Raw genomic sequence first — 23843 nt, 5'->3', positions numbered from 1 at the left:
ACCAACTGACTGATTGCAATGGAGCCTGACGAGAGCAGAAGTCCCAGGGATATTAAATTCCATGTTTTGTTAAAAGAGACAGATGAGCAGTAGAAAAACTTAAGTGCTCAGATGAGGGAAAAGCAGAAGAGCCCATCCATTATATGTTCAGTTTGCTGAGCAATCTATCCACGGATCACTCCAAATCAGCTACAGCGTATGATTGCCCAGGTGGCCCATATGGTGCCCAGGTGGCAAGAAGGCCAAGAGCATCCTGGCTTGTATCAGAAACAGTGTGGCCAGCAGGACTAGGGAAGTGATTGCACCCCTGCACTGGGCACTGGTGAGGCTGCACCTCTAATACTGTGTTCAGTATTGGGCCCCTCACTACAAGAAAAACACTGAGGTGCTGGAAGGTGTCCAAAGAAGGGCAACAAAGCTGGTGAAAGGTCTTATGCACAAGTCTCATGAGGAATGACTAAAAGAACTGGGGGTGTTTAGTCAGGAGAAAAGGAGGCTTGGGGGAGATGTTATTGCTCTCTACAACTACCTGAAAGGAGGATGGAGCAAGGTAAGGGTTGGTCTCTTCTCAAAGTAACAAGTGATAGAACAAGATGAAATGTACTCAAGCCACACCAAGGGAGGTTTAGATTTGGATATTAGGAAAAATTTCTTCACCAAAAGGGTAGTCAGGCACTGAAACAGGGTTCCTATGGAACCTGGTGGAGTCACCATCCCTGAAGGTATTTGAAAGATGTGTAGATGTGGCCCTTAGGTATATGATTTAGTGGTGGACTTGGCAGAGATAGGTTAATGGTTGGACTCAGTGATATTAAAGGTCTTTTCCAACCTAAATGATTCTATGGTTTTACACTACTAGCGTAAGCAATGCAAAATCATAGTAGGGATGAGAAGGTTGTGAGAGCATTGCAATATGGGGACAGATAATGGGGAATTGCTTAACTTCAATGTAATGGATGTAGCTAACAAGCAATAGTATTTTCTTATATCTGCTGGTCATGGCACAACTTCTGTAAGCACCTACTTCTTCGTATAACAAACTTCCAATAACACCTAAAGTAGTCACAGATGCAAATACAGCATTTTCATTGTGACGACTGCTTCAGTATGTCAGAATATATCCAGCTGAGTACAACAATTGTTCAAACAAGGATTCAAATACAGAAGGTTGAAGATTAGTAAGGAATTGCTCCTCTGGCTATTGAAGTACAGACCCTGGATACACTGATCTCTGATGGTTTAGATCACATAAATATTAGTTCACTCTCAGGCTCTCTTTTCTCAGGCTCTCTTTTGGAGTGAATAACCTAGTCCTGAAAAAAAAAAAAATCTATTGAAATTATGGAGATAGTTTGCTCAAAGACCACTTCTAAAAGGCAACAGGAGCAAGATTTCACTGGCTTAGGCTACCACCACCTTACCAACCCTGAGACTTAATCCTGGTGCTTTACAACTCAGGTTTCTTTAAGAACCTTTTCCCACACATGGAGGGATGCTGCCCAGTTTCATATTTAAAATCACTACCCTGGTAAGCTGTGTTGGAGCTCTCTAACTATTTCAGATAATTTAAACTGAAATTCCACTTAACTGTATCTTAGGACCACACAGGGACCAGAGGAGATCAAAGGTCTCTGAAGTGCAGACCAAAGGTCCTCCAAAGTGCAGACATTAATTTTAATGAACCTTCTCTGGCTTTGCAGTTAGAAGATGCTTTTTATCATGAGGATGCCCTGCTACCCTGACACTTAAGTATGCTAAAAAATGCAAGCAATCTGAGGGTTAAATATTTTTCTCTCCCTTCCCTCTTTCCCCCAAGTGGAAGGTAAGAGATAACAAGAAAAAATTCTTTCCAGTATGTGGCAGCTGAAATGTAAACAGATGCAGAGCAATTTTCCAGCTACTCCGGACAGCATCAGACATGGAAAGAACCCACATCTTCTCAAAATGCATTTCAGTTGTACTAAACTAAGGCATACATTTCATGTTTTTTCCATTACTGCAGCTCCATAGGATCTACCATGTGTTTTTTTCAGATACAGGCAGTGAGCTCACTTAAATGAAATCTTTAACTGTACATAAATTCCACAACTCCTTTATGCAAATGTTGTTCTTCCCACACACAAAGAGTACACATAGGCCTATATCTATGCTATACGTGTGTCTGCACTGTTAAGGACTTAATAAAGGCTCTCTGTCAACAGGGTGACAGGAGCAAGACTGAGGTATCTTGTTAAGAGCTATGTGAGAGATCACATCTGCACAGCATTAATCTCTATTCCGGCTTGTCTCACTTTGGTGCAACAAAGAAGTTAAATGAAATATAACCCAACTAAGGCTAGAAGAAAATTCACAAAATGTGGATCACTCTGCAGTATCAAGAGCTTGTTTATCTTCTTGGTGTTGTGGACTGTAGTTTATTAATGGGTCTGAGCCAACAACAGTGGAATTTCTCAGCACTGAGGCTTTTTTCTTCTGTTGGAAAAAAAATGGACTCTAATGCAAGTAATATCACTAAGCAGGTAACACCACTAATGGTTTAAGTGGAGATATTCCCAAATTTTTTGTAAAAGGATGAATTAAAAGACTGATAAGAATATGTAAGGCTGCAGCTGAGAATTTCTGGGTATTATAAGCAAGCAGCAAAGGCAGATCCTTCCAAACAGAATCATCTTAAAAGAAAGTGAGTTATAAACTTTTAAGCCATACTCTATGGAATAAAATGCTGCCACTTTGTTAATTCACTGTTTTTGTTACTCCTGAGATTCATACTCTTTCAGCTGTCATTGTTAACAGACACTTGCGAAAGTAGGAAGGAAGCAGAAAAACAGCAGCAGTACAGCCTCCTGTCTCTGCCTGTTACTCACAATCTTGTCTGGAAGAAAACATGGTCAGAGTAAATTGGGATATGCGCTGAGACCTAGGAAACGTTTCTCTCCATGTGGCTTTGTAAAATACCCATTCCAGTGCCTCCCTGAATGCTGGCTGACACCCTTGGTGCAAACCTTTGGCTTGCTAATGTTTTGTTATTGATAAGAATACATTTAAAATACAAATGAACAGGAATAATTTTGGAAACAAAACTGTTACACAAGCAAAAGGAAATAGTGGTTGCAGGGACCCAGGGGAAGAGAAGGGTTGTCATCTGGGATGTGGAAGTTCATTCTTCTCAACTTACTGGCAGCCCCACCACTGTCATGAACTCCCTTTAGAGTCTTTACTCATGGCCTTCGAAAAATTGGTTGACAGGCCTTATTTTGTCCACTGGCAGTGCGATTTCTGATATACCAACTGTACCCCCTTTAAATTTCTATCTTTCAGTAGACCTTGAGCACAGCATTTTTCTTTTATCTTTTGCTGATTTTCATAAGGAGTTTTATGTTGCTTCTGACAACATGTAGAACAGGGCTGTGCAGAAAATCACTGGTCTCTCCCCTGGCAGGGTAAAACAGTCACAGAGGAAATAATTTTTTTTAACTTTAGCTCTGGAAAAAACCCTATCAGAAAGGTGCAGGCACAACCTATGCTCCATGCAGGGAAAAATTTCGAGATCATGCATGGTAGGGGACACCACAGAAAACACAGTTTTCAAGCTGTAACATCTACTAAGCATGCTTCAGAGATTTTACCTTGGAAAAAATTGAGCCTTTTCCATGAAGATAAGATGTACTTGACGAGTGGGAGGGACCAGCCTTTGTGGCAGATGACAAAGATTGAAGCTTCTTAGTTAAACACAAAATATCATTTTCATCCCGAAGATTGTTAGCTTATTTTTTTTTAAGGAAACAGCTTGTGCAGGCATGGGACTCCTTAGCTCAAATATTTAATTTAGATAAATTTGTAAGTGAAAACAAAATCTTTTAAAGGAAAGTAACACTAAGTAAAGATATATCCCTAGTCAAACACTGAGCATTAAACAGTCATCTCATTTGCACCAGTGGAAAAGCTCTTTGAAGTAATTGCAGTTATGCAGAATTTGTCACTATATAACAACTGCAAGCAAAATCTGGTCATGGTAATCTAAACAGTTTTGTGTGATTTATCAAGACAAGTTGACCTACATGACTTTATGCTTGTTATGCTTTTACACGGCAGTGAGTTTTTTCTGAATTATATTTTCCTTAAGATGCAAAAGCCATGTTTATAAAATCATATCTATATATATGCACACGTGTGGGCCTGTACATTCACGAAGAATATGGTGTACTACTGTCACTTTACCAGTGCAGCAGTAATCCTATACAGCAAGAAAACAAAGAAAAAATAATAGATCAGCGTCTGTTCCGTTTCCTAGAAGAAAAGCTCTAATGTACAAAATACATCAAAGACAATAGCAAGAGAAAGAAAAAAGAAAATAAAATTGTCTGAGGGGCAGCATAAAAGACTTATATTTAAGTTTCAGAATTATGTTTGATGTATTTTGAACCCCTGTCTGCTCAGATTGGTTAAGTTTGTGAAAGGCTGCCTGTCAAATGCTATGTCAGCAATATGAAAACAGACAGCTAGTAAATCATCCTTCCAATATAAACATCAACTAAAAATAAATAAATGTCTGCAGCAGAATGCCAGCCTGATGTTCCATTAAGATGAATGTTATAAACCATGAAGCAAACTAAATATTGATGACAAGAAATCTGTAAAAAGAGATGGAAGATTATGGTCAAATTAAGAAAATGTTAGTAAAGCTAAGGAACTGAACAGTCAACAGAAAAAAAGAGTACAGCCTTTTAACATAAAAATTGTTGCACGCCAACTCTGTTGCGACTAATAATAAACTGTAAGTATATGAAATATTTAGAAATATTAAAAAATTTAATTGTACAGTGTAAACTCATGTTTCTATGTGAGATGTGATTCTTTTCATATGTTAATTCTTTTGAGAACATTGTCCATTATTTTGTTTATGTCACTGTTTTTAGCTTGAAAATATGTAGACATTTCCATCAGGATTGGTTCTTCATGGTGTTAGAAACATACACTTTCTGGAAAAATACCTAAACCTATACTAAAAAGAAACATACTGGAAGCAGCTCCTATCAAAGTGGTGTAACTTGGATTTAATCTAAAACAAATGCAGAAAAAAGGGACAAATCCTACAAAAGATGAAATGGTAGAAGGCAGGCAGAAAATCAGGTATAATGAAAATAAGGAGCAAATTGCATTTGCTACTACACAGAATCTAAGCTTCACAAGAGACCTCCTGGATCTTTTCACTACCCTTAAAAAGAATGAGAAAGGTATGTAATTAAGATAGATGACAGATTCTATAGGTTAATGCACAACATCCAGACTTTAACAACAGCATGTTATCGGCTTTTTTATTTAATTTAAAAATTAATGAAATAGGAAAATTACACGGAAAGCACAAATGAGAAAAAAAGAGGACATGAATGGTGCTAGAGAGAGACCAGAGCCACGCAGCTACTGGAGCGATGGAGGCGGATGTGCTTTAGGGCAGTGTGCCTGGCAGGCAGGGCAGGGAGGGCAGAGGGCAGCAACGATAAAATCCATTACGTGACAGATGACAGCAGCAGTGGGAGGCAAACAACTGCATGCCAGACAGTGAAGAGAGGGAAGAGGTCAGACTATAGAGACAAAAATTTCTGGGATACTTTTAATTCCTATTTTTTTCAGTTAGCATCATAGCCATAGAACTGGAGATAAGCTGCATGGGATGTGATGAGCACCTGCTGCTCAACCTGGTTTTGTTTAAAATCCCATGTAGCCTCTTCTTTTAGCATCAAGCCTCTTAAATCTAAACAGGTAACCAGGCTTTCATGTTCAGGAATGAGAGAGTAGTTTGGTGGCTGCACTTCGCAGATGTTGGGAAACCTCATGGATGTGCCATGTAAGATCAGTTACCAAGTTACTACCTAAAAATCGTATGGGTTTGTAAAATGGAAGGAATAAAAGCCCAGGCATGTACCCACACTTTCCTGGTGGGTACAAGGACATCCTGCGAATCTTCGCCGAGGTCCTTGTCATGACAATGACTGGGAGAAGTACATCTGTGTCTCTGCTAGCTTATCTAACCCATGCTGTCCCTGCACCTCCCTGGCCTTGTGCAGCTGATAAAGGCTCTGCACACACAGACAGAATTGCAGGATTAAAGCCTGGTTTATCTTCCCACTTACTCCTGTTTACTTATTTTCCTCGCAAAATCTTTGCATAAACATACTAAGATTCATTAGCAAGAAACGGGCAAGCAGAGATACAGCCCTTGACACATGTATCTGAATTGTCACGTTGGGGTTGAGCACCGCAACACACCATCGCCTCACAGCGGACCGCCCCCACTGCGGCCTCCTCGCAGTGACCCTACCGCTGCCCTTCCCCCAAGACGGCTTCCGCAGCACGGGGCGGACCGCGGCCGGGCGGGTGGAGCCTCTCTCCGCCGCCAATGCGGGCGGGGGCCGCGGCGCCTGCGCTGGTACGGCTGTGCGGCCCGTCCTGTCCCAGTGAGGCACCGAGCCATGTGGAGCCGCTACCGGGCGGCTAGGGTGCTGCTGAGCCGCGGCCGGTAAGGACGAGGAGGGAGATGGGGAGAGCGGGTGGAGGCTCCGCGAGCCCTTCCTGGGCCTGGTGCTGCCGCGGTCCTGGCGGTCCCCTCGTTGCCGCCGCGGGCTCCTTTGCCCTCAGCCCAAGGACGGGGGCCGACGTGCTGTGTCCCTGGCAGGGAGCAGAGGCGCCGTGCGGGAGCTGGGCGGCCCCGCTCCTCAGGGCGGCTCCTCGCTGCGGGCTGGTGGGACTCCGGGCCGGTGGGACTCCGGGCCGGGAGGCAGCCTGTTCCCAGCTGCCCCCGCCTCTGACCCCGGCACCGCGGTGAGGGCCGGTGTCTCTTTCGGTGATGTAGCACCGGTGGTGGGAGCGTGTTTGTCTGAAAGGGAAGTGTGCCTTCAGGTCTTCGGATCGGAAGTCGTGGAGATGGAGGAGCATTTCCGCTAATGAACGAGCGCTGCAGTACCGGGTGGGCGAGCAAATCCATGGGTTCACTGTAAAGCAGGTGAGCATCGACTTCCGCTTGTGCGTCCTCTGTGTTTGTGTGTAGGTAAATGTTGCCTTGTCTGGAAAGCGCCTAAATGAGGCTAGGAGCTTCCCACTAATTATTGGCTTTGATGCTTTGGGTGGTCAGTTAAAAAAGTATAGTCGTTACTTGTAGTTGTCTCTCTGCAACCACATCCTTTAGGTAACATTAAGACATGTTCCTGTACAGATCTAGCTCTATGCTAAAGAAAATAACATGCCCCAGGAGTTTGCATGTCTGCCACAGATTCTGAGCATTTGGTGTGGTCTTCCAAAAGTCCTGACAGGTGACAATTTCACTGTGTGCTGCCTTATGAAATATATCTAATTAATATTTTATCTTCTAAGATGCTTTTAATACCTTTGTTAAGAACCTGCAGTGGGAATAATATGTCAAATTGCTTTCTGAAAGTAAAAAGCAGATGCAGAGTAGAGGTAATTTGCAAAAAGTGGTTGCTAGTGCCAGAGCTAGTGGTAGAACTGGGTTCATTGATACTTCTTTGGTTGCCCTAACCACTGGCATTTGAATGTATGCCTTTTCTGTGTATTTTTGATGGAATTGTTCAGGTCTACGTATCTATAGTAGAAGAGTATAGTTCTGTGGTTGTAGTCTTATTTTCATCGGTTCTTAAAATTGCATATTTTTTTCGTTTACATACGTATTTTTTTCTCCCACATATCACAGAAACAAAGAATTTATGTAACACTGTACATGGCAGTACTGTATACAGGATGAAACTGATCATTGCTTTATCATGCATGATTTATTTGACCTAGTTGCAGTCACACTGTAATGCAGATGTTTTCTTCCAATGCAGGTGACGGCTGTTCCTGAGCTGTTTCTCACTGCAGTGAAGCTTAGTCATGACAAAACAGGAGCCAGGTATTTACATGTGGCCCGGGATGACTCCAATAATCTGTTCAGGTAAAACATTAATACATGTTTAGCACATTTCATCTCATTAGCACCTTATAGTTTCTAAATTGGAATCCAGCTTCATAACTGGATTTTTCTGTGATAACAGAGGATAGTTCTTCCTTTGTGGGACTTGTTTAGAGTTTTTCACATTGAACAGGTGTCATGAGATCTGTTGTTTAGTGTGCTGCTCAAAACAGGGTCAACACTTAATTCAGGTGTGGTTCCTCAGACATTTATCCAGGTGGGCCTTGAAAACTTAAAAAAACTGAGATAATGCAAACTCTCTGGTCATCCCATTCCTAATGTTTGACTGTTGATATGGTCGGATTTTTTTGTCTGTATGATCGAGTTGGAACCTCCCTTGCTTCAGTTTATGAACGTTGTCTCTTGTCCTTCCATCAGGCATATCTGTGCAAAGAACCTGACTTCATCATCACTTTGTAGGTATTGGAAGGCAGCTATTTCCTTCTCCAGGTTAAATGAGCCCAATATATTCAGCCTCTTTTGCAGGGCATGTCTCCAGCTGTCTTTACAGCTCTACACTGAACTACTTCAGATTTCTTATAATTTCTTCTGCATTGGTGAGCTGAAAACTGGACTTTCTGATAAACTGCCTATTAGTTACAAGATGTAGACCAGTTCTTTTTTCCGTAACCTTCCATGAAGTTTTTTTTTTTGAGCCCTTTGGGTAAAAGAAATGTGTTTAGTTATGTGCTGAAAACTTGTGTATTACCTCCACAAAAAGACTTGCATAGGTTGTACATCCCCTGGAAGCGGTGACTGAGTACTCAAGAATCTTAAGAGCTCTGCATCCTCCTTTGTGTCATGTTAGCTACTAGAAGGTGATAACGTTCCTATAAATCACAGCTGCAGGTAGGAAGTGGGTTGATTTCTCATCACAAATAACTACATTCCCTTCTGTGCTCTCTGTCTTGCAGTATACAGTTCAGAACCACTCCAATGGACAGCACTGGGGTCCCTCATATTCTTGAGCACACTGTGTTATGTGGTTCTCAGAAGTATCCTTGCAGAGATCCTTTCTTTAAAATGTTAAACAGGTCACTGTCCACTTTTATGAATGCATTCACAGGTGAGCCAAGAGTAAATAATGCCACTTAAAGTGCAAGAGGTTTTATTGCAGTAGAGCTATCTGTTGGCTCTCTTAAATTTCTCTTTGAAGAGCCATTATTATTGTGAATGTTGTGAGATATTAAAAAACTAACAACGCAAGACAACAAAATAATTCTGTTAACTTGGCACTTTACAAAGCCCCAGTAGAGCTGGATCTGTATAGTATACAACAATGGATTTAATTATACATGGTGAAAGCAAAGCTTTCATGGCAAAATAATTGCAGTGTTAAACTTCTGTGTATTTCTCAGCAAAAATGTTTCATTTAGTAAGTTTTTTCTCTTGCAGTTATTTATATGGATGAGAAATAAAAAATAAATGAGGGCAAAATGCATCTTAGACTTTCTAAAATTCTGATCTTTTTACATTTATTTATATACAGCTAGTGATTACACCCTCTATCCATTTTCAACACAAAATCCCAAGGATTTTCAGAATCTCCTGTCAGTGTACTTGGATGCAGCTTTCTTTCCATGTTTGCGGCAACTAGATTTTTGGTAAGATGTGGTCAACTTGAAGTATATGCAAGCTTTATATTTAAAAACAAGAAGAAAATAAAACTTTTGAACTCCCAATGCTTCCTGTTTGTTTTTTTTTTTTTTTCAGGCAAGAAGGGTGGAGATTAGAGCATGAGAACCCAGCTGATCCTCAGACACCTCTAGTCTTCAAAGGGGTTGTTTTTAATGAAATGAAAGGGGCATTTGTAAGTTTTGTGAATGTTTGGTTTGAGATCTTGTACATGGTGAAGTGGTTTAAGCTGCAGGTTATCAATGGCAGGCTATCAATATCAATTACCAGAGATTTCCATTCCTTCTTTATGGAATTTAAAGTCCTCTGTAAAGTTAACAGTCTGTTACATTGTCATTCTTAATGTTAGCCTGTCAGAAGTTTGTTTACATAGAAAAGAGCACCTTGTTTATGGACTACAGAACAAAATGCGCATTCGAGGAGTTCTTGTCCAAGTTAGAGCTCTGAGGTCTTATTATTGAGCACCTTTTATTTTTAAAATGTTTTAATGACTTTTACTAAAATGTGGTGTTTTCATCTTAAGACAGATAATGAGAGGATATTTGCGCAGCACCTGCAGAATAAAATCCTACCTGATCACACATACGGTGTAATATCTGGTGGAGATCCATTATGTATTCCCGATCTTACGTGGGAGCAGCTTAAACAGTTCCATGCAACACATTATCATCCAAGCAATTCCAGGTATCTGAAATTTGTGACTAATATTCTAGGTTATGTAGTGTGTTAGCACTCTGTGAGTGTGTTTGTGAGGGGAAAACCAGCAATACAAAACCAGCAGTCTATTCATTTGGCCAGCAACTTAAGTAACCTATGGCCTACAGTAATTAGGACAGCACTAAAGCAATGAATTGCTCTAAGAAGAGCAATGAAGGGTGGATTGGAGGCATGTAACAGAGAGGGCTGACTTTCTAGAGCTCATTTTCCTGTTTGATTATGAGGATCTGTTTGGGAGATCTTTGTATGCAGCTGTTTTACCTTGAACTCATGGGTTGTGGGGGAAGTGGAGTGAGCATATTAAAAAATATTTGTCAATAATGTTAGGGAGTTATGATACACTCAGTACAGATGGGTCTAGGGGTTCCTGCCCTCCTTGAAGTCAACACAGATTAAGTTATAAAAAGGAGATCCAAATGAATGGCTTCTCATTTGCTTCTGAATCACATATTACTGTACCAGGTTCTAAATAGTGGATATTCATTTGAGTCAGATACTAATTCTGTTGGTACTAATAAGGTATTTAAGCTAAAAGTCAAATTGAAAGTGATATGCAGGAAAATCTATAGTACTATTGTTTCTTCTCTGCCAAAGTGGTTGTCAGTCTTAGTCTGATGAATTCACTTATGGAACATCAATTTGTGTCATGATGATGAATCGCCACCCTTCCTTTACTCATCCCAAGTATTCTGCTGTACCTATGTTTAGATTTTAATGGGGGAGTAAGATTCACCTGGGACATAGAATAGTTAGGGTTGGAAAGGACCTTAAGATCATCTAGTTCCAACCGCCCTGGCATGTGCGGGGACACCTCAGACTAAACCAGACCTCATACTCATGTTTAATCCAGTGGAAATCATCAGTGTTTCTTGCAGGCATGGGAATGCGCACGGTAGACTGACCCACAGAGCCCAGGCATGTTTTATAGATCTGTCAAGATGCGGATCACAGTATTTTATACATGATGTGTGAGGACCACAGTAATTTTGTCTTCTAAAACTTCAGAAAAAAACCCCAAAACTGGGATTCTGGCTTCAATTATTATTTTTTTCTTGGGAGATTATATATTGCTGCAACTAAACAAATTCTAGTTTTTTGTGGCTCCAGAGCATAAAACAGAAGCTGGGAAATGTGTAATCTACTGGGAGATCTGTGCAAACTGGTGGGTCTTTAATGTAGGAGAATATGAAAAAAGCTGTTACTGTAAATTTCATGTAAAATCTGTTACTTAATATCAGTTTTTAATCTGAAATGCAGATTTTTCACTTACGGTAATTTTCCACTGGAGCAACATTTGAAACAAATACACGAGGAAACACTGATAAAATTTGACAGAATTGAGTCAAATACTGACATCCCGAAACAGAAACTGTGGGAAAAGCCGGTAAGTAAAAATAAAAAAGAAATAAACAAAAAGAAGTGGTACACATCCAATCTTGAAATTGCAGAACATAGATATAACAGGTTAATATTTTAGCCCAGGCTACTGGTGTTGCTTTTTTGTTTAGAAGTGTGTTTGTGTATAAATGAGCTGAGGCATTTTTAGGTTTGATTACAATAGGGAAAAACTGCAGTTATTTTCAAGTTTCAGTAATGTAATGATTGTGTGCAGTTGTTTATTTTTCTTATTTACAGTTTTCAAGTCCTTCTGAAGCTTTTACTAATGGAAAACATTTAGTGCTACTGATACTGATAGAAATATTGGTACTTAGTGTCAGAAAATATGCCTTCTAATGGTACCTAAGCTCTCAAACATTGGTGTAAAAAGTACTTTTTTCCATTCTTTTCCTTCTCTGCACCTCTCCCCCGCCCCTTTCCTTCCTGGCTTGTCCAGAAGTCTAAGCATTTCTTTGAAACCCAGCTCAGAGTGTTAATTATGGCCAAATTTTCTTGAGCCTCTCATCTGTTCTCCGTCTGTAAAAACTGAGATGCCAGTCGTATTTTTTAGGATATTCTATTAGTGTATTTAATCATGAATATTTAACTTAGTCATGAGTATCTGTATGCGAGCAGTCATTTTTTATTTGTAACTTCTGCTCTGAGTTCAGTCTGCATCAAAGGTATTTATTATATTTTACAGAGAGAACACAGTGTAACATGTGGCTTAGATTCATTTGCTGCAGATCCTTCCAAACAAACAACTGTCAGTGTGAGCTACTTGTTGACAGAGTAAGTATATCAAAATGAAATTCTGAATCAAAGGCTCATTTTAGAACTTTAGGCAAGATGCACCATGTTTCATGTTCTCCAGTCCCTCTTCATAAATGTCATCTTTAAGGTAAATAATGCCATGGGAAAGCCAGACACATCCTGCTTTAGCAAATGAAAGTTCAGTTGCTAAGCAGAAATTTTCCTGTCTTTTTCTTTGGCAGATGGATATTAAGAAAGCTAAAATTACAGAATCGTTCAGTGGATTAGGCTATTGGGAACAATCGCTTCCTGTCTTTCAATTTCCTGCCATGTGCAAGCTTTTCCATATGACCTACTGCTAACTTTACCCTTGCAGCCTAATTCAACTTGCTTTAATTCTAGTTACAAGTGAAAGATGCAGAACTTTCTTACTTCCCCAAGGTTTGGTGCAGTGTTTATAACTGACAGTTACTTCTGCCTCACATCTTCTGCATTGTTTTGTAGAAATAACTCTTTTGAAATTAACTCAGTGATGCTGAGTGTCACATACTCATAGCTTGATGCTTTTTAAGAACTATTAATTTTTCTTCAGTATTACAGACACTTTTGAAACATTCACACTAAGCCTGTTGTCTTCACTGTTGGTTGATGGGCCAAATTCTCCTTTTTACAAAGCCTTAATTGAGTCTGGTGTTGGTACAGATTTTTCTCCTGATGTTGGGTAAGTGTCACCATTTATATTTCTATAAGCAGTATTAGGAAAGTAAAAAACTGGTACTATGTTGTGAGAAGTCATCTCTCATAAGTCAATTTATGCTAGAATAATATTTAAATATTAAAACATCCTAAGAGTTTTTATTGCTGATCTATAAAGCATTCTCAAGTGTAATTTTCGGCTTGTCAAAATAATTTGATAGAAGCTATGTTAGTTTAAACTAATTTGTGCTGTTTAAAGCTTATGAACAAGAAAATGTGTAGATAAGAACATGGCATACATTCAGTGCCCTAATTTGCTTGGGATTTTCATCTTGGCCATTTAGTACTACTTAGAAGAGTTTGCTAGCTCTTCTGTGTACTGTGCTATCTTTGCTTTTTTGCACAATTTGGTGCCATTAAGTTGCCATTGCCTTGGTACAAAAGGGTATTTCTGCCAGCACTTACTTATTCAAGCTATAGCTTTTGCAGCCAGTCTTCTAAGCAAACTTGGTGCTGCAGACTAAGGGGGGTGGATTGTCTTCACCTAACTACACACTCAGCTGCTCATTGTAGCTTGCCTTTATCATCAGCATAAAGCAAGCAGTGCTTTCAGGGTGTGAGTCATCTGATTTTTTGCTTCATGATGACAAAAATAATGCCTTTGTCTCCACTGACTGTCTTTAAATGTTTGGTTGGGAAACCTTAATATATTCATCTATGATTTTAATGTCATACTCTGCCTGGCTTGAACTGTCTCTGTGTGAAGTCATGGGCTTCTTGCAAGTCCTGTGTCATGCATGACAGTGCCGTGCAGGCATCTTAACTTTACAGAGCATGGCAGTAGAAATCTATCCTTAGACAATGAAATAGTGATTGAGTTGTATATTTTGTCAGCTGAGCCTCTTCCAGGTTGACTACAGTAATATGGGGTTGGACTGTGTAGTGAGTTGGCTTTAATTTGCCTTAGTGACTGCTGAGGGATCAGTGTAGAATACGTTTGAGTCCAGAGATCAGTGTTCAAGAATCCAGCACCTGAGTCTGCCGTTGAATTCTTTCTGTGGTTTTAAGACATGGAATAGTGGGTGTTTAGAGTTTAGATAAAATTAGCTGTCCCAGCCAAAACCAGGACAATGCTTTTTTGTTTTCTGGCTTTGGTTCAAACTGCTAGGTGTTCTGTATTTGTGCAAGTGTCCATTCGTCTCTGTAAAGATGAGCTCTTAGGATTAACCACGCCTGACAGCTTGGACAAAATTATATTTACTTCTGTGGGTTTAAGTACTACTGAAAAATAATTGCAACTAACATGGAACACTTCATTCACCTTTACCACTTACTTTACAAGCACTGCTTTAAAAGTACCATTCCACTCAGCTGCTTAAGTATAATGTATGTTTGGCATCACAGGCAGCCAAAATTTTCACCTTGAAACCAGACACTTTTTTTATCTGAATGACAAGATGAAATCTTTTTTATATGGATGGCAAGATGAACAGAAAAGACCAGCTTTTCTTCCATAACTGTTTTTTGTTTCTCTAATATCATATGCTGTATGTAGTCTTAACAGTGGCTGCTACTACTGAAACTGAACAAAAAAAAATGCTTTTAAGTTCCATTTCTTACCTCTTTGGTAATTATTTTTCTTTCTGTCTAGTTTTTAAAATGCTGCATGTGTGTATGTGAAAATAATGGGTGTTTTCCCTCTCTTTTGCCTTTGTTAGCAGGTTTAATGTTTAAGTTGTAGTACTTCTCTCCAAGTTGAATATGCTTTATTCTAGGTTTAATGGCTCAACAAGAGAAGCTTATTTCAGTGTGGGTCTACAGGGTATTGCTGAGAGAGACATTGATACTGTGAAGCAGATAATTGCCAGAACAGTTGATGATGTTATTGCGTGAGTAATATTAAAGTTTTGAGAATAGAATTAATTCTTTTCTACATTTTTTTTACAATTGGGTAGTAATAATGATATACAGGCATATATATAATAGCATACCTTAAAAATTTAGTTATAGTAAAATAAATGCACCACTGTTCAATACTCTCAAAACTTGCATCTGCCACTTCCTCTATTGTACCATATTCATCAGCATAACCTTCAGTTTAATGATATTAGTGCAGTTTCACTAAATGACACAGCATGATAAGATTATTTCATATCAATTTTAATTCAGTGTGGAAGGCATTATGTTGTAATGCTTTCTTTATCGATGTTATAATTCATTTTCATAACTTCACTTAAAGTGATTAGTGTTAATGGATATGGTTTCCTTCTCTCATCACCCCTTCCCAAAGGAAAGGATTTGAGGAAGATAGGATTGAAGCTCTACTTCACAAAATTGAAATCCAGCTGAAGCATCAGTCTACAAGTTTTGGACTTGCCCTGACATCTGTAAGTCCGTACATGTGCCTGTGTGAGGTGTTTTTTTAGGAATGGATAAGAAATCTACTGTCTGTGGCTTTAAAAAATAGGGGGTCATTTTGTAAATTTTAACTTAAGGGCTTTTTCTTTGTCATCTGAGGTATATCTTTCTTTCTTCTATTCAGTAGCCTTTAAGTTATCACTGGATTCCACACTATATGACTTAAGCAAGCAGTGAGCTTGTTTTCTTTGCCTGAATAGTAGATTTAATTGCAGAAGCACTGATTACCTCTGCAGGAGGCATGCCATACTGGCTCTTGTAACTATGTTTTAGCTAGATGTCTGTGTATTTTTAAAAATCAAATAGAAGGCCCGTATTTTTCTATGGAATTTAGGGTTGTATTGTTGTAATTTAATTTCATGATTCACAAGTGAAAATACACTAATTCAGTTCTTGGCATCAAATTTTTATACCAAAGCTCTACCAGAATTTGAGACAAAGCTGTTACAGAAACATATTCCACAGCAGAATGCGGTGTCTTTGTAAGTCTGCAAGTCATTGGTAAATTTGGGAATGAGCTGCAGTATTTGCAATCGGTTTGGAAATTGGGGTTTCCTGCTGCCCCTTGTTCTCCAGCGTCCTCTGGGTTTTTTTTCTGCTCTACAGCAATTTCAGTTGCTTAGCAGCTCATTTGCTTTCTGTCTCTCAAGTGTTCATCATCCTCAGCATGAACAGGAGTTCATTCCTTTGCTTCTTTACGTAACTTTGTATGCCAGAGCCCTGGATTAATGTGAGACTTACAAATGGGGGAGCACAACCAAGAGCTGTTTCAAATCAGATTGCCATACAGTGAAACAGATTGTGGATATTTAATTGCCTGTCATGTTTCATAGTAGGATCTGGTAAAATGCCTCACTTTGATAGCCAGCACTTCCTAGCATGTTTTCAGATTGTGCGAGTTACTGTGACTGATGAAATATTTATGCATATATTTTACCTTTCAACATTAAGTCCTGAAGTTGTTTCAGTTATTAGGACTTAATTCTACAACAGAAAGCTCTTAAACCATTGTTGCTTTTAAAGACCAGTCATGCAGCATTTGGCGTTAATATTCCCATAGAGGACGGTTATACTTCAGTTTGCTTCCTTGAGGTCATGTTTTAGAAGCTGACCTTGAAAAGGGCGTGAAAGGGACCTAGTTATAACTAATTATGGAATTGCAGCATGGTTTGGGTTTGAAGGAACCTTTAAAGATCATCTGGTTCCAACCTCCCTACCATGGGCATGGCCATCTTCCACTAGATGCCATCCAACCTGGCCTTGAATGTTTCCAGTGATGGGGCATTCAGAACTTCTCAGTGCAACCTTTTCCAGTGTCTCACTGCCCTCATTATGAAGAATTTCTTCCTTACGTCTAATCCAAATCTACCCTCTTTCAGTTTAAAACTGTTGCAGCTTGTCTTGTGAGTACAGGCCATGGTTAAAAGTTTCTGTCTTTCTTAAATGCTGCCTTCATATATTGAAAGGCTGCAATAAGGTCTTCCCTGAGCCTTTTTCTTCAGGCTCAACAATTCAAGTTGTCTCAGCCTGTCCTCACAGGAGAGGTTCTTCAGCCTTCTGATCATTTTTGTGGCCCTCCTCTGGATCTGTTCTAACAGGTCAATGGCTGTCCTGTGCTGTGGGCCCCCGAGCTGGATGCAGTATTTCAGGTGGTGTCTCATGAGAGTGGAGTAAAGAGGGAGAATCGCCTCTCTCAGTTTGCAGACCACGCTTCTTTTGTTGCAGCCCAGGATATGATTAGCTTTCTGGGCTGCAAGCAGACACGGCGGCCTCATATTCAAATTTTCATCTACCAATATCCCCAAGCCCTTCTCTGCAGGGCTGCTTTCAAACCACTCATCGCCCAGCTTGTACCGATTACTGGTCATTGCCCCAGCGTAGGTGTAGAGATGCTACCAGATTAGTGGGGCACTGTTTGCCTTTTATGAAGCCATATTGGCTATCACAGATGACAGCGTGTGTGATTTTAAATGTCATGTGGTAAAAATTCTCTTAACTTCCATGCTGTATTCCAGTGCTGTGCAAGCTTTAAAATTAGGACTTTTCTGTGTGTGATTTATTGATTTTAGACACAACACCATAGGTGAACCATTGACTGAAAGGTGGGGCTGAGAATCTTAGTAAATGGGATAATATCTGAGTAGTAGCCAGTCGCTAGAGGTGTTCTCCAGGGCTCAATTTTAAGGTCAGTTCTGTTCAATGTTTTTATCAATGACCTGGACACAGGAGTTGCGTGTACACTAAGGGCATTTGCTGATGATACTAAATTAGGAGGCATTGTTGATTCCTTCAAGAGTAAAGAGGCCTTACAGAGAGATCTTGATAGATCAGAATGCTGGGCAATCACAAACTGTATGAAATTCAATAAGGACAAATGTGGATTCTGCACCTGGCACGGTGTAATCCTGGATGTACATATAGACTAGGGGGTTAGGGTAGAGTGCAGCCTTTCAGAAAGGGCCTGGAAACATTCAAAATCAGGTTGGAAGGGGCTCTGAACAACCTGATCTAGTTGAAGGTGTCCCTGCTCGTTGTAGGGGGGTTGGACTAGGTGACCTTTAAGGTTCCATTCCAACCCAGACTACTCTATCATTCTATGATCAAAGGGATCTGGGGTTTTTGTTGACAGTAAGTTCAGTATGAGTCACATAAAGGCAAAAAGGACCAGCCATATGCTGGGGTGTATTAATGACAGTATAGTTAACTGGTAGAAATAAGTGGTTGTCCCACACTCAGCACTGATGTGTTGTCACCTTGAGTACTGTGTGCAACATTGGGCTCCGCAATACAAGCACGTAACAATATCAGAACACGTCCAAAGGAGGGCAGCAAAGATGCTGAAATGACTAGAGGGCATGACTTACATGGAGCTGCTGAGGATACTAGGTTTGTTCAGCTTAGAAAAGAAAAAAAATGAGGGGTGACCTCATTACTGTCTATAACTCCCTCATGATGGGAAGAGGAGCAGGAGATATTGGGGTATTCTCTCTGCTGTCCAGTAATAATAGGACAGGAGGAAATGGCTTCAAGCTGCATCAGGGAAGTACAGAGTGGGTATCAGGAAAGAGTTCTTCACAGGATGGGGAAGGACTGGAACAAGGTCCTCAGGGGTACTGGTTTGGGCTGGGATACAGTTAAATCTCTTCATAATAGCTTGTATGAGGGTATGTTTTGGATTTGTGATTAAAAACGCTGTTGATTACACAGGGATGACTGCTGCTGAGCAGCAATTACACAGAGCCAAGGCCTTTTCTGCCTCTCACCCCACCAGTGAGGAGGCTGAGGGTGCACAAGGAGTTGAGAGGGGACACAACAAGGACGGCTGACCCCAACTGACTCAGGGGATATCGCATTCTATTTGACATCATGCTCATCAGTAAAGGTGGAGGAAAGGGAGGGATGTTCATGGTGATGGTGTTTGTCTTCCTAAGTAAATGTTACACTTGATGGAGCCCTGCTCTACTGGAGATACCTGAACACCTGCCTGAACACAGGAAGTGGTGAATGAATTCCTTTCTTTGCTTTGCTTGTATTTGTAACTTTGCTTTACCTATTAAACTGTCTTTATCTCAACCCATGAGTTTTCTCACTTTTACCCTTTTGCTTCTTCCCTGCATCCTGTGGTGAGTGGAGGGAGTGAGCAGCTGTGTGGGGCTGGGCTGTTGGCTGGGGTTAAACCATGACACCAAGAAAGTGGTCATGGCCTGTCAGTGTTCAAGAAACATTCCGGCAATGCTCTTAGATACATGGTTCAGCTTTTAGGTTACTTAGTGAGAACCAGAACTGAGTTGTTGTAATGACCCCATGGAAGCCTCAAATGAGGTGGCTTTTATTTCAAAGTGATTAACTTGAGTGTAGTCTAAAATTTAACTTTCTTTAAAACACATTAGGGAATTTCCACAGAATAGATAATAATAGATATTACTTTAAAAGTCTGGAAGGCTTTTGATACCAGCTTGTAACTAAAGCAGTAAGGTGGTTTTGACAGTGCAAATGCATTTGTTTTCTATATGCTTTTAAGGGCTTTTCTCTTTCATATGTCTTGGAATTTTTTATTCTGCTTTCATTCATTTTTACTGCACTCATATGGGGTAGAAATGGAGAAGGTTTTGATAACTTGCCCTGTGATGTGTTTGAATAACTTTCAATAGCAACTTGAGCAAACGTAATAGTCTCAAACTAAAGAATAAAACTAGAATAAAAATCCTTCCAAAAGAAGTATCCTGGGGATATTTCTGGTTATTTAGTGTCTTCTTTCTCCAAAGTCCCAGCTACATTACATTTTTGAGTTACCTTTTTATAAATCATTTCATCTGATACATTTAATGGGTAGACTGTAAAATTTATGTACTGCTTTGTCTTGAACACCTGTTTCTTTTCTCCTTCTTTCTTGGGCTGAAAAATGAATTCATTTTAAATGGGAAGGAGGAAAGAATATGATTGATTTCCAGAATACAGATATACACATGTAAGCATAACAAAGAAGGAAAAGAAAAAAAAGAAGGTGGTTTGGTATGGTAAAATTAGAAGATAGAATAGGGGACAGATGATGATGAAGTATAGTCCTTTAATCTGAACAATGATTTCAGCTGCTTTTCCTTTTTTGCCTCTCCAGATATATAGAACTACTCATTATATGTCTGCTAGTCAAATATAAATGATAAGGTGGTTTTGGAATACAGATTTTGTCAGTTATAGAAATGCAGATGGATTGTCCTGCTTACCTAATTAATCTTTCCTATTCAGTATATAGCCTCCTGCTGGAATCAAGATGGGGATCCAGTGGAGCTTCTGAAGATTGCAGATAAAGTCTCTCGGTTCAGGCAGTGCCTTAAAGAAAATCCCACATTTCTTCAGGAAAAAGTTAAAACATATTTTAAGGTAGGCAAACTTATAGATAAATGTCTTTGGTATTAATTTTTAAATCACTGTTTTACCTTTAAAAATTAAACTCAAGGGTAATTTCTTATAACCGTATTGCATATTTGAGATGCAGATGAACAGCAGCACTTTTAGTGAGACATGTTAACTTTAAATAGTTGAAATGGAAAAAATTGTATGGTTGGACATTTGAAAACATACATGTTAGAACATTGGTAAAACACACCAGTGTTTTACTGAACTGTGGAGCCTGATGCTACATGAGGGTTTCCTAATGAGAAGCTCAGATGTGAACAGAGAGTTACAGACCTAGTTATGTGTTTCTTAGTGTTGGCATAGCAAGATGTATCTCTTTCCCCTTGAATAAGTAAGACTATTCTAGTGCTTGTCATGTTCACTGAACTGCTGTCTGAACTGTGTTGTCAGTTCTGATTGCTTTCTGCTCGTTTTCTTGTTTTCCCCTCCATACGTTCTTGAAGAAATAGAAATGGTGAAGGCATTATAACATTGAATAGTCCTGAAGACCTGAACTAACTAATGTCAGAAAGAAAAAATCCAATGATAACAATGCAAAAGTGGTGGTTTTTTTTTGGTGGTGATTTTGTTTTTATTTTTGGGGGTTTTGTTGTTGTTGTGATTTTTGGTTTTGTTTTCCTGAGGGGTGGGGTGTTTTTTGGTATTTTCTGTTGATTTATTTTTTATTTGCCTTTCCTTTTGTGGATATTTTTTTTCCTTTTTTTGTTTGTTTTTTCTTGATGGTTTTGGGTTTTTTTGTTTTTTTTTGTCTTTGGCCTTTTTTCCTTTTTCTTTTTTCCCCAGTCAAATTGTTGAAGCTGTTCTGAAGTGACTGCCAACCTGATTTAATAGTGAGTGGGTGCTGGTTCTCCTATACTCAGACAAGAGGCAATGGCATCGATTTAAATCTGTTTTCATAGAGGCATTGTTAGTGTCTGAAAGTAGTAGAGAGCTGTTAAGGTTTTGGATTTTGTAGGGAAGAAACACAGGTGCAGTATTTTTGAGAATGTCCTTTACTGTGCAATTCTGACAAGGGACCTAATGCAAAAATATGACTGGGTAGGAAGCAGCAAGAATAGTTGGATGTTCTTACATCAGAAGATTACACTCTGTGAACATTGTACCTGGACATAAATAAAGCAGGAAGGCTAAGAGTGAGGGAGAGAATGCTGTTCATCCTGTCCATTTTATTATGCTTGGATAATTTTGAATTTCCCTCTTCAACTCCATAGTCAATCAGTTTTCCATAGTCTTTGTACATAAGCATAGGAGAGATACTCATAGAACAGAGTCTGGTTACATTGTCCCAAAGTAATATCAGTGTCTGTCAGTGACAGATGTTGCTGTTTGACTCCTACTTCAAAATGGGCAGTCACTGTCATTTGACTGGCCTCCCAGTACTATATAAATGGAAGCTGCTTGAGTAATTTTGTTATTAAAATTCCACAGTCCGGTATAAACAAAGAGAAATTCAACAGCAGTTGTGACACTTTCATAATGCAGAGAGTTCTCTGGCAGTAAGACTGATGTAAAGCATTTCTGAGCAGGATGAGGCATGCACGTTTTGCATCATATGGAATCTCTATGCACTCAAGCTTGGGCAGGTTTAAAGAGGTGTTTAATGCAACCCTCCTGCATTTAACCAGATTCCCCATCTTGGAACATTCTCCAGATAAAACTTGGGGCATGCTTCTCTGTTGTGTTATGTACGGTTGTTTAACTTTGATTTAATTAAACTAATGAGTACTGTTGAGGGATTCTGACTCTATACTAAAACTTCACAGGAGGTTGTTCATGCTCGTTCTTGTGGTGAGCTGCCTCTCTTCCCCACCCTTGCAGCAGGCTGTTCTGTATGAAATGAAGAGTTCAGGTTGCCTGTTTGTGATACTTTTGATAATATGCAAGCCAAATCATGCACAAGACTGCTTTTTATCTGCTGCTGATGAAGCAACAGTCTGAGGCAAAACAGGAGGCAGTTGCCCTCAAAATTAATAATGCTTTGTTTTGTGATACATTTCTGCAGGATAATCCACATAGATTGACTCTGACAATGAGTCCAGAGGAAAACTACCATGATAAACAAGCAAAAATGGAAGCAGAAAAGCTGGAAAAAAAGGTCAATGCTCTTTCTGAAGAAGAAAAAACACAAATCTTTGAAAAAGGTTAATGTGGTTTTTCATATTTTCATTTGGATAACTGCTTAAAAACACAGCCAGTTCTTTTAGCTGTTCTGTAGAATATCTCCAGTTCTCAGGCAAGTCCAGCATTTGCTTTGAAAGGGGTGGTATTTTTTCTTGGAAGTTTGTGTATATGTGTTATGGGGCTTTACAGTCAGTATTTATACTGTAGTGTATGATCGATATGTTTCATTTTTTTCAATATGCAAAACCAGAATGATCAATGTCTCCACTAGGGTAGAAGAAAGGAAATTCTTTCACAGTACTGATCTGCTTATTCTTTCGCATATTAATGTGCACTAAATACGAGATAATTTCCACCATTTACCTTGAAACTGTTATTTATTTTTGAGCATACAAGGTCTGCCCTATGCTCCTATAAAATTCCTATTTTGTAGTTTTGTTTCTTATTTTCTGTACTTAAAAAGCCATTGGTGGGTTGTGTTTAACTTACTCTGGGCAATAACGTAAACTTGGATACCTTGGGTAGTCATCTGGTTTTGTGAGAGCAGTGATCTGATCACAGAAATCCTCCAAAATAGTGGCGTTAATCTTCTGAAGTCTTCTGAATCTTTGCTACCAGGCAGGGGATAGAGGAGCAGAAAATCAGATGAGTCTTACTTATGAAGGTAAATTAAAGAGTACTTAGAGGTAGCCAGCTGGAAACTGAAAGACTGAAACGTAAAACACAATTTAGCTGCATCAGTGTACTGACAGAGCACTTCAGTAAGAACTGGGAGGAGCAGCTTAGGAAGGAGCTTCTTACCTGCAAGTTCTGGAGTTGTCTGGGTTGGTGTTTGCAGAGCTGGGTGACAGATGTTACTTCTTCTAAGTCTAAATTGCATGTTACTGCAAACAGAATATGAAGGGCACATTGGAAAGAGAATTTACAAAGATAGAGTGACTGTTCTGTTTGTTGTTGTGATGTGGTAATCTGCAGAATTTGTTTCAGTAAAATATTTGGAAGAATTGATAGAAAATTCTAAACTCCAGACTCTTGTGGGTTTTTTCTAATCTGCATTACTGCAGTAGGTTTTGACAGCACTTTCACTAAAAGCTGAAAATGACAAACTGGTATTCTGTCACCTTACTAGGTTTGGAATTAATTGCTCTTCAGAGCAAACCTCAAGATACCTCTTGTCTCCCAGCTCTGAAAGTGTCCGACGTTGAACCCAAAATCCCATTCACCGTGCTGGAAACCACGCTTGTAG

The 23843-nt window shown here is 39.5% G+C and overlaps 1 protein-coding gene across 1 annotated transcript in view; it reads left to right on the top strand.

The window, feature by feature from the left end:
- Window positions 1-6383: 6383 nt before the first annotated feature.
- Window positions 6384-23843, top strand: part of PITRM1 (pitrilysin metallopeptidase 1) — a 29270-nt gene continuing 11810 nt past the window's right edge. Inside the window, exons 1-15 of the mRNA XM_057398861.1 lie at window positions 6384-6517; window positions 6898-7000; window positions 7839-7945; window positions 8878-9029; window positions 9453-9567; window positions 9677-9773; window positions 10122-10282; window positions 11573-11699; window positions 12396-12484; window positions 13038-13166; window positions 14917-15030; window positions 15432-15528; window positions 20306-20440; window positions 22479-22617; window positions 23727-23843. Of these exons, the coding sequence (XP_057254844.1) occupies window positions 6471-6517; window positions 6898-7000; window positions 7839-7945; window positions 8878-9029; window positions 9453-9567; window positions 9677-9773; window positions 10122-10282; window positions 11573-11699; window positions 12396-12484; window positions 13038-13166; window positions 14917-15030; window positions 15432-15528; window positions 20306-20440; window positions 22479-22617; window positions 23727-23843 (1729 nt within the window). The 5' untranslated portion in view covers window positions 6384-6470. The remainder of the gene's footprint in view (window positions 6518-6897; window positions 7001-7838; window positions 7946-8877; window positions 9030-9452; window positions 9568-9676; window positions 9774-10121; window positions 10283-11572; window positions 11700-12395; window positions 12485-13037; window positions 13167-14916; window positions 15031-15431; window positions 15529-20305; window positions 20441-22478; window positions 22618-23726) is intronic.

The sequence above is a fragment of the Pezoporus wallicus genome, unplaced genomic scaffold (assembly GCF_028554395.1).
Source record: "Pezoporus wallicus isolate ANWC-B61680 ecotype Strahan unplaced genomic scaffold, APGP_CSIRO_Pwel_v1 contig_7866, whole genome shotgun sequence".
NCBI lineage: Eukaryota > Metazoa > Chordata > Aves > Psittaciformes > Psittacidae > Pezoporus > Pezoporus wallicus.
Note: the sequence above shows the minus strand (reverse complement) of the source record. Positions and strands in the feature narration are given on the sequence as shown.